Source organism: Colobus angolensis, unplaced genomic scaffold (genome assembly GCF_000951035.1).
Source record: "Colobus angolensis palliatus isolate OR3802 unplaced genomic scaffold, Cang.pa_1.0 Scaffold76, whole genome shotgun sequence".
Classification (NCBI taxonomy): Eukaryota; Metazoa; Chordata; class Mammalia; order Primates; family Cercopithecidae; genus Colobus; species Colobus angolensis.
The window spans coordinates 1,610,328-1,627,075 of record NW_012121376.1 but is presented as its reverse complement, the minus strand read 5'-3'; the positions used below and the strand labels follow the sequence as shown (position 1 = coordinate 1,627,075).

Here is a 16,748-nt window from a genome sequence, read left to right as displayed (position 1 = left end):
CCTGCATTTTTACCTACATGTCGTAATTGATTGTTAGAAGTTGACAAAATTGCAGATTGATTTCTACAAACAGAACCAGCTCAGTCTGCTTTCTAGATTCATAAAATGGGGGTTTTCACGCAGCCCAGATCCTTGGTTTTAGAAGCAGAGACATAGAAAGGCGATGATATCCACGTGGAAGGCCACTGTGCTGTGTGGCTCTGGGTTTGTGAGTCCGTCAGCGTGTCCACTTCGGTGGCTTGTGGGCACACGTTCCTGGCCTGTTCAGACCCCCTTCCCCAGCCCCTACTCATGTATTCTGCCTGTTTCCGAGAAGCCGGGGGCTCTTCCCAGTCAGGAGTCTGTGCTTCCAACTCAGGGATGTTTTCTGTGTACACGAGTGTACTTTTGGGGTCTGTATCAGAGGGCGGTTGTGCCTAAGGTCTCTGTGTTCCTCTGCCGTGGCCCTCGCAAGTTAGCGACTCGTGGGGTGGGAGGGTAGATTCCCAACTGCCGAGCCCTCTGTCCAGTGTGCGCAGCCTCCCCAGAGGAAAGCAGGTGACGGATCCCAGGAGGCTTGGAGAGGGTAACTCTGCCAGCATGGCCGCCAGGCAGCAGGTTGCCATCGCCAGCCCCCGAGCCCTCAGCTTCACAGAGTCTCACATTCGGGAAGCGACTGGGAGGTGCTCAGACGTTCTCTAGCCTGATCTGGGCTCACAGCTAGGGTTCAGGAAATTCTGTACTAAATGAGTTTTTCTTAAAATCAGAAACAGCTTCTCTCACCAAACTGGGCCGAGCCGCTCTTCCCACCTGTTTCTGAGCTGGTTTATTTCCCTTCTGTGAGGCTCACGTCCGTTTCTTTCCTTCCTGAAGCACTTGCTTGTGCTCCTGGGGCTGCCCTCAGCCCCTTCCCCAAGCTGCCAGCAGCAGGGCTGACGTTCTCTGCTCTGCGTCACTTGTCTGGATTCAGCCAGCTTCCGGGTGCTGGGGAGTCCCCAGGCTTGGCTTCACTCACCTTCGCGGGAACCCTGCCAGGCCCGCTACCTGCCTGGAGGACAAGGGTTTCCCCAGCGCAGAATTTCCAGCCAGTGCTCCTGCTTCCTTCTCACTTATCAGCCAGAACTAGCCTGGCTGCCTTTTCAGGAGCAGCCAAATTCCCCTTGCAGTGAGACACATATTGAATGGGTGGGCCTTTGGCAGGTTGGGAGTTTTTAATCATCAGATGTATAGAAAGAATTTTTCTCACCTAAACTGGAGGAAGATGACATGATTTTGCCCAGGGAGATCCATTTGGGAAGATTCTGCCTTCAGCTACCGAGCAGAACACAAGTGAGGGGCTCTGCAGTGTCCGGCACGTCTGCGCTGGGAATAGGCCTTCAGGGGGCTACATCCTAATGAAGCGCAGTCACTTTTTGTTTCGTCTCCAGCGCAGCCCAAGCTCATTATAGCAGACACTTCACCACCCCAAGCTTCACGAGGGGCGCGGGCGTGCAGCAGCAGGAACAAGAGTCGGCCACCGTCGGGTGCCGTGGGTGTCCTGAGTAGAGTTGAGGGCCTCCCCCAGGAAGGAGAATGCTGAGCCCCGATAGGAAACGCTGCCCTGAGCCGCCTGAGGCTGTCCATGGGGGAGCCCTTTCTTTTCCTTATCTCTAGCCTAATACCCCTCTTTCCTGAGGTTCTCTCTTACTGCCTAAGCTGTTTGACTCTGGGACTGGCTAGCTTGTCCCCGTCGGGATCTCATCCCCACTGGGATCTCTGGCAGGAGTTCCTGACCAGCTCCCCCTGGACCTGCGGCTGGAGGCAGAGTTGCGCCACTGTCTTCCACCTGGTTTGCCTTTTGAGGCTTACCCGCTCCTCCGTCGGGGCTATTTTAAAATGGTTAGAGCAGAACCTTTCGATCAGTTCTATCAAATGCATCTGTAGAGCTAGCGGGGTGGGGGGAAGGGGGGGGCGATCCCTTTTGTGACACCTACTTCTAATCTTTATAGCTAGGCCAGTGGGTGTGCTCACAGCCGAGGCACCTCATTGGGTCATTATGTCATTAGGATGCTCTTTGACCAGTCACTGTCATTAGAAATGTAAACACTGATTGGGGACCTTCCAGCAGGAGCTGTCTGGGCTGCCTGCTGTCTCCAAGCTGTTCAACTTCCAGGTTTACCTTTGTGGCTTTGGGTGCCCCTTCAGGGCTTGAGCTAGGCAGGCTCCTGCAGTGGGATTGTGGGGTGGACCCCTGAGACGGGAAGCACTTGCCCCCCAGCACCTACTCACCCGGGGCTCTTCATTCTCACACTTCCCTGGTAAGTTCCGGACACCACAGTGTCTGCACTCCTTTTGTGGCCCATCCGGTGAGCGCCTACTTCCCGGGCCGCCGCTTCATCCTGAGTTATTTGGGCTGAGCCCTCTCATCTGCCAGTTTAAGGCACCCCAGGAGTCTCAAGATCTCTGCTGGGAGTGGACCAGTCTACACAGTCTTCTTCAGAGGGATTTGTGACTTCCCTGAAAAGGTTAAGAAACCCTGTTTTAGACCAACCTACTGGGGAAGGGACTAGTGGGGTCAGGGATTTTCATGTGCAGTTTAACGCACAGAAGGCGCAGTTGCTGGTGTTTGTATCTGCTCTGCGCTGAGACCGGCTCTCGCAGGTGTGCATGAGGCCGCGTGGCCTTCTGCGCAAGTTACAGAGAAGGTGACGACCACTCAGGCCTGTTCTGGCCTGTCCGTTGGACTTCACTTTTCTTTTTTTGTTTTTTTTTTTCTTTACAAAAAGTAAAGACATGGGGCTGGCACTCCAGATCTGCTTTGGGCTTTTTCTGTTACGTTTTAAGGGAAGTGGGCAGAGCATGTGGCCTGTAGCTGAAGGCTCCACAGAGCAGACACAGGAACGAGCTGGGAGAGAAGCTTCCCTGTGGAGGTGCTGCTGGAGCTGCCTCTGAGCTGGCTCAGCTGGGGGAGGCCTGTAGGCTCCCATCTCCCTTTTCTCATGTTGATTCAGATGCTTAGCTCGTTTGCTTGAAGAAAGAACCTTCATGCGTTTTTATCCTTTTTTACCTTTGACCCCAAACTTGGCAGCTGCTTGGGTTGGAGTTTCTGGACACATGGGGCCTGTAGCAGCCTTGCGTCAATGTTGCCTCACGTTCCCACTGGTGTCGGTGAGGCATGAGCTGTGAGTGTGCCAGCCTCGGGCCCTTGGTTTTGTCTCTGGCATGTTTGCATTGGTGGCAGAGCTGACTGTTGCCCCTTAGAGAGTCTTCTGTGGCCTTGAACGGGGAATGGGGGCCAGATGACAGCACAGGCCCTGTGCTGCGGGAATGGCCACTTCCTCAGTCAGAGGTCGTCTGGAGGGTTTTTCCCTCCAGTGGGAAGTGTTCCTGCAAATTCCAGATCTGTCCTGGCCCAGCTTGGAGGCGGACCTTCCTGACTGGGCCATCCCTTGCAAGCGTTCTCAGCCCACACTGGCTCCCTCCGAGCAGGTCCCCACTTGTGAAGGAGCTGAGCCGCTCGTGGTGGGCTCTCCTGGGACACCCATGTTGTGTGTTTTGCTTTTGTTTGTTTTGTATCTGCCTGGTTTTTCCAAGTCTAATCAGGATGTCCCCTGGAGTGACATCCTTTGCTGAGAGAAGGGCACATGCCTCGGTCCCAGTGCTCAGCCTTGCTTTCTGCCACAGCCTTGGGGCCTGGAGATTCACAATCAAAGCACAGTGGAGACAATGCCCACTGGTCCCAGCCCCATTGCCCCAGGTACAACCTGTTAGCCACCATAGGACCAAGGTTACAAGCACAGTGGTCAGAGGCACTGGCCTGCAGTAGAACTCCAGGGCACCACGGCCTGAGCCCAGCTCTCTCGTCCTGGTTCCCATCCCAGCCATGTCCTGTGGCTTCCTGGTGCACACAGGGCTGTTCCTTGCACCTCCCAGCTGGGTCTTGACACCACAAGCTCTTCCCTCCAACCTGGGATCAGCCAGGCCTTTCCTAGGAGATGAGAATGTACCATAAAAACAATTACAAGACTGGGCGCTGTAGCTCACGCCTGTCATCCCAGCACTTTGGTAGGCTGAGGTGGGTGGATCACCTGAGGTTGGGAGTTCAAGACCAGCCTGGCCAACACAGTGAAACCTAGTCTCTACTTAAAATACAAAACTTAGCTGAGCGTGGTGGCATGTGCCTGTCGTCCCATCTACTCAGGAGGCTGAAGCAGGAGAATCATTTGAACCCAGGAGGCGGAGGTTGCAGGGAGCTGACACTGTGCTCCAGCCTGGGTGACAGCAAGACTCTGTCTCAAAGAAAAACAAAAAAAAAAAACTGTTAGAAGATTCCTGAGAGCATGTAGGAGTTAACAGCATTAAATGGTTTTCTTTACAGAAATAGAAAAATCGTTAAATAACATTTGAGATGTTTTCTGTAATAAATAAATGTGAGACACAATGATTTTGTAAAGTTTGGGAAACTATAGGCAGTGGAGGGAGCATGAGGAAGATGGCCCGGCTGGAGCAGCTTCCTGGCACTGGCTCTGCGCCTCGGATCAGCCAGGCCTGGCCCTGTCTCCACCACAGCGTCACGTGACCATTTTGCACGTGGTGCTTGCTTGATGAGCAGTGGCTCAGTCACCCAGGACACCTGCCGCTGGAACTGACCGCCGGAGCTGTGCACACCCGACCGAAGCCATCTTCATGGTTTGGGCCCCCACCCCAGGTCTGAGAACAGACACCAGCTGGGGCACAGTTCATTTGTATTTGGTTCTCGGAATCCATAGATGTGACTTAACAACACAGATCAATTCCCAGACTCACCCAATTCTTGTGCCACTTGCATAATTTTTCTTTTCTTTTTTTTTTTTTTTTTTTGTTTTGAGACGGAGTCTCTCTCTGTTGCCCAGGCTGGAGTGCAATGGTGCGATCTTGGGCTCACTGCAAGCTCCACCTCCCAGGTTCACGCCATTCTCCTGCCTCAGCCTCCCGAGTGGCTGGGACTACAGGCACCTGCCACCTCGCCCGGCTAGTTTTTTTTTTAATATACTTAGTAGAGACAGGGTTTCACAGTGTTAGCCAGCATGGTCTCGATCTCGTGACCTCGTGATCCGTCTGCCTCGGCCTCCCAAAGTGCTGGGATTATAGAGGTGAGCCACCGCGCCTGGCCTCAAAGTTGAAGCAGTTCTTATGCCTCAGCCTCTCGAGCAGCTGGAATTACAGGCACGCAGCACCAGGCCTGGCTAATTTTTGTATTTTTAGTAGAGACAGGGTTTTACCATGTTGTCCAGGTTGGTCTCAGACTCCTGGCCTCGAGTGATCTGCCTGCCTCGGCCTCCCAAAGTGTTGGGATCACGGGCATGAGCCACCGTGCCCAGCCCCTACTTGCATAATTTTCTGTATCCAGATACTGCTTGTTATGTATTTGCATATTTTAAATACTTTTACTGTTTTTTTTTTCTTTTGGAGACAGGGTCGTCTTGCCCTTTCGCCTAGGCTGGAGTACAGGGGCACAATCACGGCTCACTGCAGTCTTGACCTCCCAGACTGAAGTGATTCTCCTGCCTCAGCCCCAGCTGACCACAGGTGCACAACACCGTGCCTGGATAATTCTTGTATTTTTTGTAGAGACGGGGTTTTGCCGTGTTGCCCAGGCTGGTCTCAAACCCCTGGCCTCAAGCGACCCTCCCACCTCAGCCTGTCACAGTGCTGGGATTACAGGCGTAAGCCAGTGCATCTGGTCCACTTTTTAAACTAGAACACCTTTTAAAAGGAAATTTTGCATCGTTACTGTAAAGTTGATCCCAAATCATGTCATTATTACTGTAGTAATAAAGTCAAAAGTAAAAATGGTTATCTGGGCTGAGGTGGGTGGATCACTTGAGGTCAGGAGTTTGAGACCAGCCTGGCCAACTTGGTAAAACCTCCTCTCTCTGAAAAATACAAAAACTAGCTGATCATGGTGGCGGGTGCCTGTAATCTCAGCTACTCAGGAGGCTGAGGTGGAAGAATCACTTGAACCCGGGAGGCGGAGGTTGCAGTGAGCTGAGATTGCGTCACTGCACTCTAGCCTGGGTGACAGAGCGAGACTGTCTCAAAAACAAAAACAAAAATGGGCTGGGCACGGTGGGTCATATCTGTAATCCCAGCACTTTGGGAGGCCGAGGCAGGCAGATCACGAGGTCAGGAGTTCGAGATCATGCTGGCTAACACGGTGAAACCCCGTCTCTACTAAAAATACAAAAATTAGCCAGGTGTGGTGGTGCGTGCCTGTAGTCCCAGCTACTCGAGAGGCTGAGGCAGGAGAATGGCGTGAACCCGGCAGGCGGAGCTTGCAGTGAGCCGAGATTGTGCCACTGCATTCCAGCCTGGGCAACAGAGCAAGACTCCGTCTTAAAAAAAAGAGAGAAGAAAGAAAAAAACTGGTTATCTGCATCCTGGTTAAAATCAGCACCACCATGTCCCACACATGGGAACACGGACTTGCTGGAGAGGACCTCCTTGCTCCATGGGCCTGGAAGCAGCTACTTCAGAAGGAAAGTGGTGCGGCCGGCAGCAGCGGAGGGCACACTGTGCGGTGACGAGACGGTGCAGGCCCGTCCACAGCCCTGGCCCAGAGGAGGAGAGACCTCACTGACCCCTGCGGGGCCTGCCTCTGGCCATCTTCATTTGGAAATTCGGTGTCATTGTCCCCAGAGGGAATGAGCAGTTCTTCCTGGGGGGCAGGCACCAGCTGCCCTGAGATTGTGGAGGTCTGCACCGCCTGCCTCTCTGGACCTCAGCTGGTTTTATTTCCATGCCGTGGCAGGGGACAAGCAGATGCTGTTTTCCTTTCCCCCTCACCACAGCAAGGACTCCACATGCTGTTACAGCTTCACCCGAAGAGGAGGAGGTCTCGACCATGCCTTGACTTCTGCCGTTCCCTCTCCCTGTGTTGGAAGGGCCACCGTCCCTGTGGCTCACCAGTGCTCCGTTTCCTCTTGGGTTTTTAGGATGAGAGTATACAGGAAGTATAAAGGTGAAAGTAGCTCTCCAGTAGCTTGTGACAAGGAGGATCATCAGACAGGCGTTGACTTCTTCCTGGATTACTTTTCCAGGAGACTCCCAGATGTGGCAATAGCTCTTGGGGTTTTGGGCTGATGTACAGGAGCTGAAGCTGTGATGTCGTGTGTCCGTGTCCTTAGGTCAGTGTTAAGTGGGGAGCTGCCCCCATCCTGTGTTCTCAGCAGATAGCAGGCATGTTTGCCAGCCAGTTGGTTGATTAAACAAGCTCTGAAAACATAAACACCGATGGTTTTGATGGTTTCATGTGTTGTCATGTGACGTAAGCAGATGCTACCACGGCAGAGCCGGAGGTGAGCAAGACATAGGGCAGAGAATCTGCTCACAGTAACACAGGAGCTGAAACAGCCTTTTAAAATGTGTTTGCAGCCCAGGCATGGCGGCTCAAGCTTATAACCCCAGCACTTTCGGAGGCCAGGGTGGGAGGATCACTTGAGGCCTGGAATTCGAGACCAGCCTGGGCAACACAGGGAGACCTTAAAGCAGTGTTTGGTGACTTGGGTGTGGTGGTGCACACCAGCAGTCCTGGCTACTCAAAGAGGCTGAGGTGGGAGGATCCCTTCAGCCTTGGAAGCTCAAGGCTGCAGTGATCATGCCACCACATTCCAGCGTGGGCAACAGAGCAAGACCCTGTCTCTTAAAAAAAAAAAAAAACATGTTCTGCTTATACAGTTGCCAGGATTTTGGATTGGTTTGTGTCTGGGTGGTGGTTGTGTTGGTTAGTGGTGACACCAAGCTCAGGTTTGGCACCGCACACTGCTGGCTAAATGAGGAAAAAATATTTGATAACCTACCAAGAACCTGTAAAATATGTATCTTCTTTGACCCATTAATTCCATTTCTCAGGCGTTTGCCCTTTAAGAAGTCAGATAAAGATTTATATATAAGGGGTCACTTTAATATCATTTGTGTTGGGTTTTTTATTTGTTTTCTGAGATGAAGTCTCACTCTGGTGCCCAGACTGGAGTGCAGTAGTGCAGTCTCAGCTCACTGCAACCTGTGCCTCCTGGGTTCAAACGATTTTCCTGCTTCAGGCTCCCGAGTAGCTGGGATTATAGGCACGTATTCCACACCCAGCTAATTTTTGTTTTGTTTTGTTTTGTTTTGTTTGAGACAGAGTCTTGCTCTGTCACCCAGATTGGAGTGCAGTGGCATGATCTCAGCTCACAGCAACCTCTGCCTCCCAGGTTCAAGCAATTCTCCTGCCTCAGCTTCCCAAGTAGCTGGGATTATGGGTGCCCACCACCACGCCCAACTAATTTTTTTTTTTTTTTTTTTTTTTTTTTTTGAGATTGAGTCTCACTCTGTGGCCCAGGCTGGAGTGCAGTGACGTGATCTCGGCTCACTGCAAGCTCCGCCTCCCGGGTTCACACCATTCTCCTGCCTCGGCCTCCCAAGTAGCTTTGACTACAAGCACCTGCCACCACGCCTGGCTAACTTTTTATATTTTTAGTAGAGATGGGGTTTCACTGTGTTAGCCAGAATGGTCTGGATCTCTTGACCTCGTGATTCAGCCTGCCACAGTGCTGGGATTACAGGCGTAAGCCACCATACCAGCCTAATTTTTGTATTTTTAGGAGACACGGAGTTTCACCATGTTGGCCAGGCTGGTCTCGAACCCCTGACCTCATGATCCGCCCACCTCAGCCTCCCAAAGTGCTGAGATTATAGGCATGAGCCATTGTGCCCAGTCTAATTTTTGTGTTTTTAATAGAGACGGGGTTTCACCATGTTGGCTAGGCTGGTCTGGAACTCCCGACCTCAACTTCTCCGCCTGCCTCGGCCTCACAAAGTGCTGGGATTGCAGGTGTAAGCCACCGTGCCCAGGCTTATTTCATAAATATTTATTATGAACCTACTAGTATGTCAGCACTACAGATAGTATTAGACATCATCCCTGTCCCTCCCAGAGCTGACAGCGTAGTTGGGAAGATGGAAATTAAGTAAGTAATGACACCCACAAAAAGTAACTGCCATTCTGGCTCAGGAGAAACCTGGGTGTCCCTGAGTAACAGACACTGGCGCCAAGACTGTTTTTGTAGAGAGCGCTGCTCGTCTTGTCCCTGTGATATGGGTTTTGTGAGTGATCCGTTTTCCCTGTAAGACCCTTTGTTTCTCGGGTGATCCTGAGCCAGGTACGAGATCAGTATCTCCCCCACTGCTGTCACCCACATGGCGTTGCTGTGAAGCGGAAGGTGGCCCGAGAGTTGCTAATATCTCTGTGATTTCAGCCGCCAAGCTGAGCCACCAAAGAAGGAGGCCACCACTGCGGGGCCGCAGGTGAAGCGAGCAGATGAGTGGAAGGACCCTTGGCGCCGATCCAAGTCTCCCAAGAAGAAACTCGGGGTGTCGGTCTCCCCGAGCCGGGCCCGAAGGCGTCGGAAAACATCAGCCTCGTCAGCCTCTGCCTCTAATTCCTCCAGGTAAGGAGGGCTTCTGGGACGGCTGGGGTGTCAGCACCTCAGAGCCGTCAGCTGAACACCATGTACCTCACTGGGTCAGGCGGGGAACACCACAGCCCCGCTGTTTGCTGTGGGGTCACTGCCTGAAGGCCAGTCAGTGGGACTAACTAACCCAGCGTTTATACATTCAGCAAAGAGCATCATTGCCAAGCAGGACTGATGCAGTGACCCCAAATGGGGCACAGACATCGGTGACTGAGCCCGACTGCTCCCAGGGAGTCCCAGGCCACACTGGAGGGAGGGGATCTGGATGCGGGAGGATGCACAGACCTGGGGCCCAGTGAGTCCATCTGTTCCTCCGGACTGGACCTGAAGCTGTGCCCCTCCACGTGCAGTCCTGGTCTCAGCACACAGGAGCCTGGCTCCTGAGGGAGGGATGACGGAAAGCAGGGGACTGGGGTGGACCCCACGGTGCTCGGCAGGAACAGGAGGTGTGGGTGGGAGGCCAGGCTTCACAGTGGGTGCAGAGGGACAGATAGACACACGCACAGACGCACGTGAGCTGGGTCAGTGCACACATCCTGGCTCCGTCCACTCAGGCAGCGACGCCCGGTAACAGCAGGCACACCCCAGGCCCACGTCTTGATTTCTAAATGCTGTTCTCCACTGAGGAGGGGTGGGAGTGTCTGGGGGAGGCTGTATGCGTCTGTGCGCATGTGGGTAGCTGTGTGTCTGCGCGTGTATGGCTGTGCGTCTGTGCACGTGTGTAGCTGTGTGCAGCTGTGCGCATGTGTGTAGCTGTGCATCTGCGCCTGTGTAGCTGTGTGTGTGCGCACGTGTGCAACTTGCACATGTATAGCTGTGCGTCTGTGCATCTGTGGGTGTGTAGCTGTGCATGTGTGCGTGTGTGCGTCTGTGTGCGTGTGTGCGTCTGTGCGCATGTATACGTCTGTGTGCGTGTGTGCATCTGTGTGCGTGTGTGCGTCTGTGTGCGTGTGTGCATCTGTGTGCGTGTGTGCGTCTGTGTGCATATGTAGCTGTGCATCTGTGCACGTGTGTGCATCTGTGCGCATGTGTGCATCTGTGCACGTGTGTGTAGCTGTGCGTTCAGGTCTGTGCCAAAGAACAGCAGGTCAGCAGAGGGTGTGCGGGGCAGGGAGGGCCCTTCTCACTTCTCGCCACTCTCCCTCCCGCCCACCCCAGGTCATCTTCGCGGTCATCGTCCTACTCTGGCTCCGGCTCCTCCCGGTCACGATCCCGGTCTTCATCCTACAGCTCCTACTCCAGCCGCTCTTCCAGACACAGCTCATTCTCAGGAAGCCGGTCCAGGTACATCCCCGGGACCCATGCAGGGCCCTCGGCAGGTGCAGGGGCAGGTGCAGGGAGCGTGGGCACCTGTGGATGTGGCTTTAGTTGTGGCACCAATAGCCCCTTAGGGTATTGAAAGTCCCTGCTGGCAGCTGAACAAGGATGGCCAGGGGGTCATGTCCTGTGTCCCCCGCCAAACAGCAGCCTTGCGGGCCCTCGTCCTTGTGTAGATGTGTGCTGTCACTGAGGGCCACAGCCTGCGATCCTCGAGCTGAGGCATTCCAGTCCTCCGGGGCAGTCCTCCGGGAAGGGGCAGACCCAGCCCTGTCCTGCGGTGTTTCTGTGGGAGCTGTGCTGCTGCCCCACTGCCCAGGAACCTGTCCCTCCCGTCCCGCACACACGTGAACGTGCCACCTGCCTCCCGGAGGGCCCGCCAGGGGCTGCTGACACCTTCCACACTCCACGGTCTACTCTGGGCCTGTGTGTTTAGCAGATGCCAGAACCGTCCAGAACTGAAGTTAAACCTGAGGCACATAAATGGAGATTCGTGGCCTTCTCCGTGGGTCTGGGTGGGTCAGTCCTCAGTGGGCTTGGGCTGGTGAAGAAACACCCCCGGGCCCCTTCTCACAGCTGTGTTCACTCCCCCAGGTCCCGGTCCTTCTCTTCGTCCCCGTCCCCGTCCCCAACACCTTCCCCGCATCGACCTTCCATCAGAACCAAGGGGGAGCCAGCCCCGCCGCCCGGGAAAGCAGGGTGAGTGCCCAGCCTGTGGGCAAGTCCTGGCCGGCCAGGCCTCCAGAGGCTGCAGCCTCCTGCCTCCGTCTCTATCTCTCATTTGTGTTTGGGACCAAAGAGGTGAGGATGTCTCGGGGGGGGGGCTGTTCCCAGAGGGTGACTGGGTTGGGGGGCACTGGGCACAGCCCCTGTTCTCTCGGGCCACCCTTACACTGCAGTGCTCCCCCGGGAGCCCGGAGACGGAGCACAGCCCTGGGGACGGAGCATAGCCCTGGGGACATGGCAGTAGCCGGGCATTCTCAAGGGGTCTTCATATTAGCCTGCTCTCCCCACTGTCTGGTGGTGCCTGTAGCTCTTGCCTGTTAGAGGGGAGCAAGCGCTCTGATGCTGACGGGTGGGAACCGTGTCCAGGCACGAGCGTGCTCACTTAGGGTCACAAGCAGGCAGTGTTGCTCCCTGAGGTGTGGGTACATTTAAAGAGGACGTAGGCCAGCGGGGCCTCATCCACCAGCCCTGCCCTGCTCGAGCCTCCCTGTCTCACAGAGAGAAGTCAGTGAAGAAGCCGGCCCTGCCTCAAGCCCCACCACAGGCCACCAAAACTACTGCTCCTGTCCCCGAGCCCACCAAGCCAGGAGACCCTCGGGAAGCCAGGAGGAAGGAGCGGCCAGCCAGGACCCCCCCCAGGAGGTGAGCATTTCAGTGTCCATGGGCCTTCAGGCTTTCCATGTTCTTGGTGCCACTGTGATGCTGGCACTGCTGGAAATCCAGAGTGCCAGGTCGAGAGCCAGGTGGTGGGAGGCACCCCCCAGCCGAGCAGCAGCACCCAGTGAGCCCTTACCCGGGAACCTGTCCTGTCCCCTCCCTGAGTCTGTGTTTCTGGAGCATGAAGGGGAAAGGACAGCTTGGCAGGGAGCACAGGCCTTCCCCTCACCGCCCCTGTCTACACTGGGAGGTGCTTCCCCTGAGAGACTGCACTTTTTATCCTGACGAAACACTGTGCCTAAAGGAAGACAGGCCCAGGCCCTGTTCCAAGGCAGTGGCAAGGCCAGTCTGGAGCCTCACCTCACAGGGCTGCTGGGCTGCTGGCGGGGAGGGGAGGCCGTGAGGGGCTGCGGAGGCCACGCCCCCTGAGCCGAGCTGTTGCTTGTATTACAGGCGGACGCTCAGCGGCAGCGGCAGCGGCAGTGGCAGCAGCTATAGTGGTTCCAGCTCCCGATCCAGGTCGTCCCCATCACCCTGTGCCTCTGTTTCTCCCTCCCCTTTGGGGCCAGGAAGTCCCCCAAAGAAGCCAGCTTGTGGGTTGGGCTGTCTCCCACATGCGGGCTTGGGGCCCTTCTGTGTCTGAGTCACCTTGGGGCCACAGAAGGCTGTGGTCGAAACTTTGAAAACTTTGAGAAAATGGGCCAGGGCTCATGTGATAGGGAGACCCCCCCCTTCCCCCACAAAAACAGCTTCACAAACTCGAGGGCACTCGGGCCAGGAGGAGGTGCCTCTGCCCTGCTGACTTGATGCCGCAGCACCTGGGAGAGCACCTGCAACTGGGGAGGAGCCACAGAGGCCGGGCTTGCACGGCCTGTCACAGCTATCAAGGGAACCAGCTGGAGCGGTGGGGAAGCCGATAAAAAACATCTCAGAAGAGAAGACATGGAAAAGCTTTGTGGGCCAGGCGCGGGGGCTCACACCTGTGATTCCAGCACTGTGGGAGGCCAAGGCAGGAGGATTGCTTGAGCCCAGGACTTGAGACCAGCCTGAGCAATATAGACCCCATCTCCACAGAAAAAATTATATATATATATATATATATTTTTTTTTTGAGACAGTTTTGTTCTTGTTGCCCAGGTTGGAGTGCAATGGCGCAGTCTCGCACCCTCCGCCTCCCGGGTAGCTGGGACTACAGGCACATGCTGTCACACCCAGCTAATTTTTTGTATTTTAGTAGAGACAGGGTTTCACCGTGTTGCCCAGGTTGGTCTCAAAACTCCTGAGCTCAGGCAATCCACCCACCTCAGCCTCCCAAAGTGCTGGGATTATAGGCGTGAGCCACTGCACCCAGCCTAATTTTGTATTTTTAGTAGAGACTGGGTTTCACCATGTTAGGCTGATCTTGAACTGACCTCAGGTGATCCATCCATCTTGGCCTCCCAAAGTGCTAGGATTACACGTATGAGCCACCATGCCCAGCCCAGAAATTTTTTTTAATTAGCTGGGTATAGTGGTGTGTGCCTGTGGTCCCAGCTACTTGGGAGGTCAAGGTTGAGTGAGCTGTGATCACGCCACTGCATTCCAGCCTGGACAACAGAGATCCTGTCTCAAAAAAAAGATTTCTGCTGTTTAGTTGTTTTGAAAGAAAGTATTAAATCAGTCCTTAGATTCCTCACACAGAACTCTCTCATTTACAGGCAGCAGGTGGTTTATATGTTTGTCAAACTTTTTTTTCTGTTGTTTGTTTTGTTTCTGGAGAGACATGGTCTTGCTATGTTGCCCAGGCTGGTCTCAAAACTCCTGGGCTCAAGTGATCCTCCCACCGTGGTCTCCCAAACTCCTGGGATTATAGGCGTGAGCCACCACACCTGGCCTAAAATGTTTCTTGATAGGTCTGAAGTGTTTTAAGAGACCTGACTTTTGAAAAACAAAATGGTTCTCTTACCTTCCTCCGTTCCCTGCTCCGGTACCACGTGCCTGGGGGATGTGATCGGTGTTCTCCCGAGCAGCATGTGGGCGAGGCGAACTCAGATGCCAGTCCTGTGCTCTGTGTCCGTGTTGAGTGCAAGCCAGTGGAGCTGCAGACCTGTTTCCAGTCTGTCTGCTGCGTGTTCCTCAGGCATTCCCTGAGACCGTGCGGAACAGCTCGTTGTGTTTTTAATTTCCCTGTGGGCTGAGGCTATAGCCCTTTTGTCACGGGTGTCTAAGCCAGGGACTCTGCTTAAATTCCATCCTTGCCACTGTTGGCTTGGCTCAGTCCTGTTTCCCTTCCCAACAAGCAACCTGACACTCGTTTCATTTGTGTTTGTTTTGAGATGGAGTTTCGCTCTTGTTGCCCAGGCTAGAGTGCTGTGGCACTGTCTTGGCTCACTGCAGCCTCCACCTCCCGGGTTCAAGCAATTATTTTGCCTCAGCCTCTCCAGTAGCTGGGATTACTGGCGCCCGCGACCATGCCCGGCTAATTTCTGCATTTTTAGTAGAAACGGGGTTTCACCATGTTGGCCAGGCTGGTCCCGAACTCCTGACCTCAGGTGATCTGCCCATCTCAGTCTCCCAGAGTGCTGAGATGACAGGCGCGAGCCACTGCGCCCAGCCGCAACCTGACATTCGTTAGTGAAATGGAGCCCTGGCCCAGCCATGGAGACGTCCCTTACTGTGTAACCCTGGAACTGCCCAGTGTCCCCCCAAAATCACACATTCCGTGGGTACATGATCCATAAATGGACACTGGATAAACGTGGACCATGGAGCACCCCCCGCCGGCCCCTCCCTCCAGTCTGTGGTTGGACTGTGGTGAGATGTTCTCATGTGTCCAGGTCCCTGAGCGTGAGCAGTGTCTCCTCAGTGTCCAGTGCTACGTCGAGCAGCAGCTCTGCACACAGCGTGGACTCGGAGGACATGTACGCAGACCTGGCTAGCCCCGTGTCCTCAGCCAGCTCTCGGTCCCCAGCCCCAGCCCAGACCAGGAAGGAGAAAGGTACTTGGGAGCCCTGGTACCTTTAAGGAGTAGCTCCAGGGGGAGGAGGGTGGCATCAGCACAGACTGCCTGGCTGTTGGTGTGGCCACGGGAAAATCACCAGTACCTCCATGACTGCAGATTTATCATTGGTAGGAAAATCTAAGAAAGAAGACGGTGTTAAAGAGGAAAAGCGGAAAAGGGATTCGTCCACGCAACCACCCAAATCTGCAAAACCTCCAGCAGGGGGGAAGTCCTCCCAGCAGCCCTCAACCCCCCAGCAAGCACCCCCCGGGCAGCCCCAGCAGGGCACGTTTGTGGCCCACAAGGAGATCAAGTTGACACTGTTGAATAAGGTGAGGGCAAGGGCCCAGCTGGTGGCTACCCCAACGTCTGGGCCTGGGTCCATTTGCTTCCTGAGACAGCTTCCTCCTGGGGGACAGAACCTGAGTGAGGGCCAGTGGGGCCTTGCAGGTGTCGGCAGAGCCTGGGCGACAGAGCAAGACTCCATCTTCCCGGCCTGGGCCGGGAAGTGTGAGCATCTGGGGAGGTTCGGGTGCTGCCGGCCTCTCTCTGAACAGAGAGGGTGTTCTCTCTGTGCCTGTGGCCGCCATTCCCTGCCAGTCAGTCTCAACACAATACAGGAAGCCTCGGGCCCTGTCCTCTGCTGGAAGGTTAAGAGGCCTGGTTTCAGGGGTCCCAGGTCCTCCTAGAGTGGCCCCCATGGGGAGCAGGAAGGCCTTCAGGGTGCTTCCCATGGAACATGAAGGGCCCCAAGTGCACAGTGGGGGTGCCCTTGGTCCGGGTCATGGAGGCCTCACGTGGGGCTACAGGGTCTCACGGGCATGTGGTGGGACCTTTGGGAGCGGAGCAGGTTGCTGGCAAGGAACCCATGTTGTCTGGGGTGAGGACACAGCTGCTGTGTCCTGGCCCTGCCATCCTCACCAGCCTCTCGGTTGTCCCAGGCGGCTGATAAAGGAAGCAGGAAGCGCTATGAACCATCAGACAAGGACAGGCAGAGCCCTCCTCCAGCCAAGCGGGCCAACACATCCCCAGACCGAGGTGAGCCTCCCAGCCCCTAGGGGGCAGGGCAGGGGGCGGGAGCCTGGGGATGCGGAGCAGCTGGGCTCAGACCCCATCGCTCTTAACAAGCAGGAGGGCCCAGAAAACATGTGACTTGCAGGCTATGCCTGTCAGTATCACAGTGCTGAAAACTAAAACTGAGAAAAGTTTGTAAATGTTTGTTTAAAAATAACAGCACCAGGCGCGGTGGCTCACGCCTGTAATCCCAGCACTTTGGGAGGCTGGGGCGGGCGGCTCACGAGGTCAGGAGATTGAGACCATCCTGGCTAACAAGGTGAAACCCCGTCTCTACTAAAAAAAAAATAAAAAGTTAGCCGGGCGTGGTAGCGGAGGCGTAGTCCCAGCTACTCGGGAGGCTGAGGCAGGAGAATGGTGTGAACCCGGGAGGCGGAGCTTGCAGTGAGCCGAAATCGCGCCACTGCACTCCAGCCCGGGTGACGGAGACTCTGTCATCCCAAAAAAAAAAAAAACAAAGCCGGGCGCGGTAGCTAAAGCCTGTAATCCCAGCACTTTGGGAGGCCGAGACGGGCGGATCACGAGGTCAGGAGATCGAGACCATC

At 55.0% G+C, this 16,748-nt stretch overlaps 1 protein-coding gene across 3 annotated transcripts in view; it reads left to right on the top strand.

Moving 5' to 3' along the window:
- The window catches only part of ZC3H18 (zinc finger CCCH-type containing 18), a 59,522-nt gene that overhangs the window by 39,565 nt on the left and 3,209 nt on the right, over positions 1-16,748 (top strand). For all 3 annotated transcript variants that reach the window (XM_011928014.1, XM_011928013.1, XM_011928012.1), the window contains 8 exons: positions 9,234-9,425; positions 10,608-10,733; positions 11,361-11,465; positions 11,991-12,134; positions 12,603-12,668; positions 14,966-15,126; positions 15,262-15,461; positions 16,071-16,167. In XM_011928014.1, the coding sequence (XP_011783404.1) occupies positions 9,234-9,425; positions 10,608-10,733; positions 11,361-11,465; positions 11,991-12,134; positions 12,603-12,668; positions 14,966-15,126; positions 15,262-15,461; positions 16,071-16,167 (1,091 nt within the window). The remainder of the gene's footprint in view (positions 1-9,233; positions 9,426-10,607; positions 10,734-11,360; positions 11,466-11,990; positions 12,135-12,602; positions 12,669-14,965; positions 15,127-15,261; positions 15,462-16,070; positions 16,168-16,748) is intronic.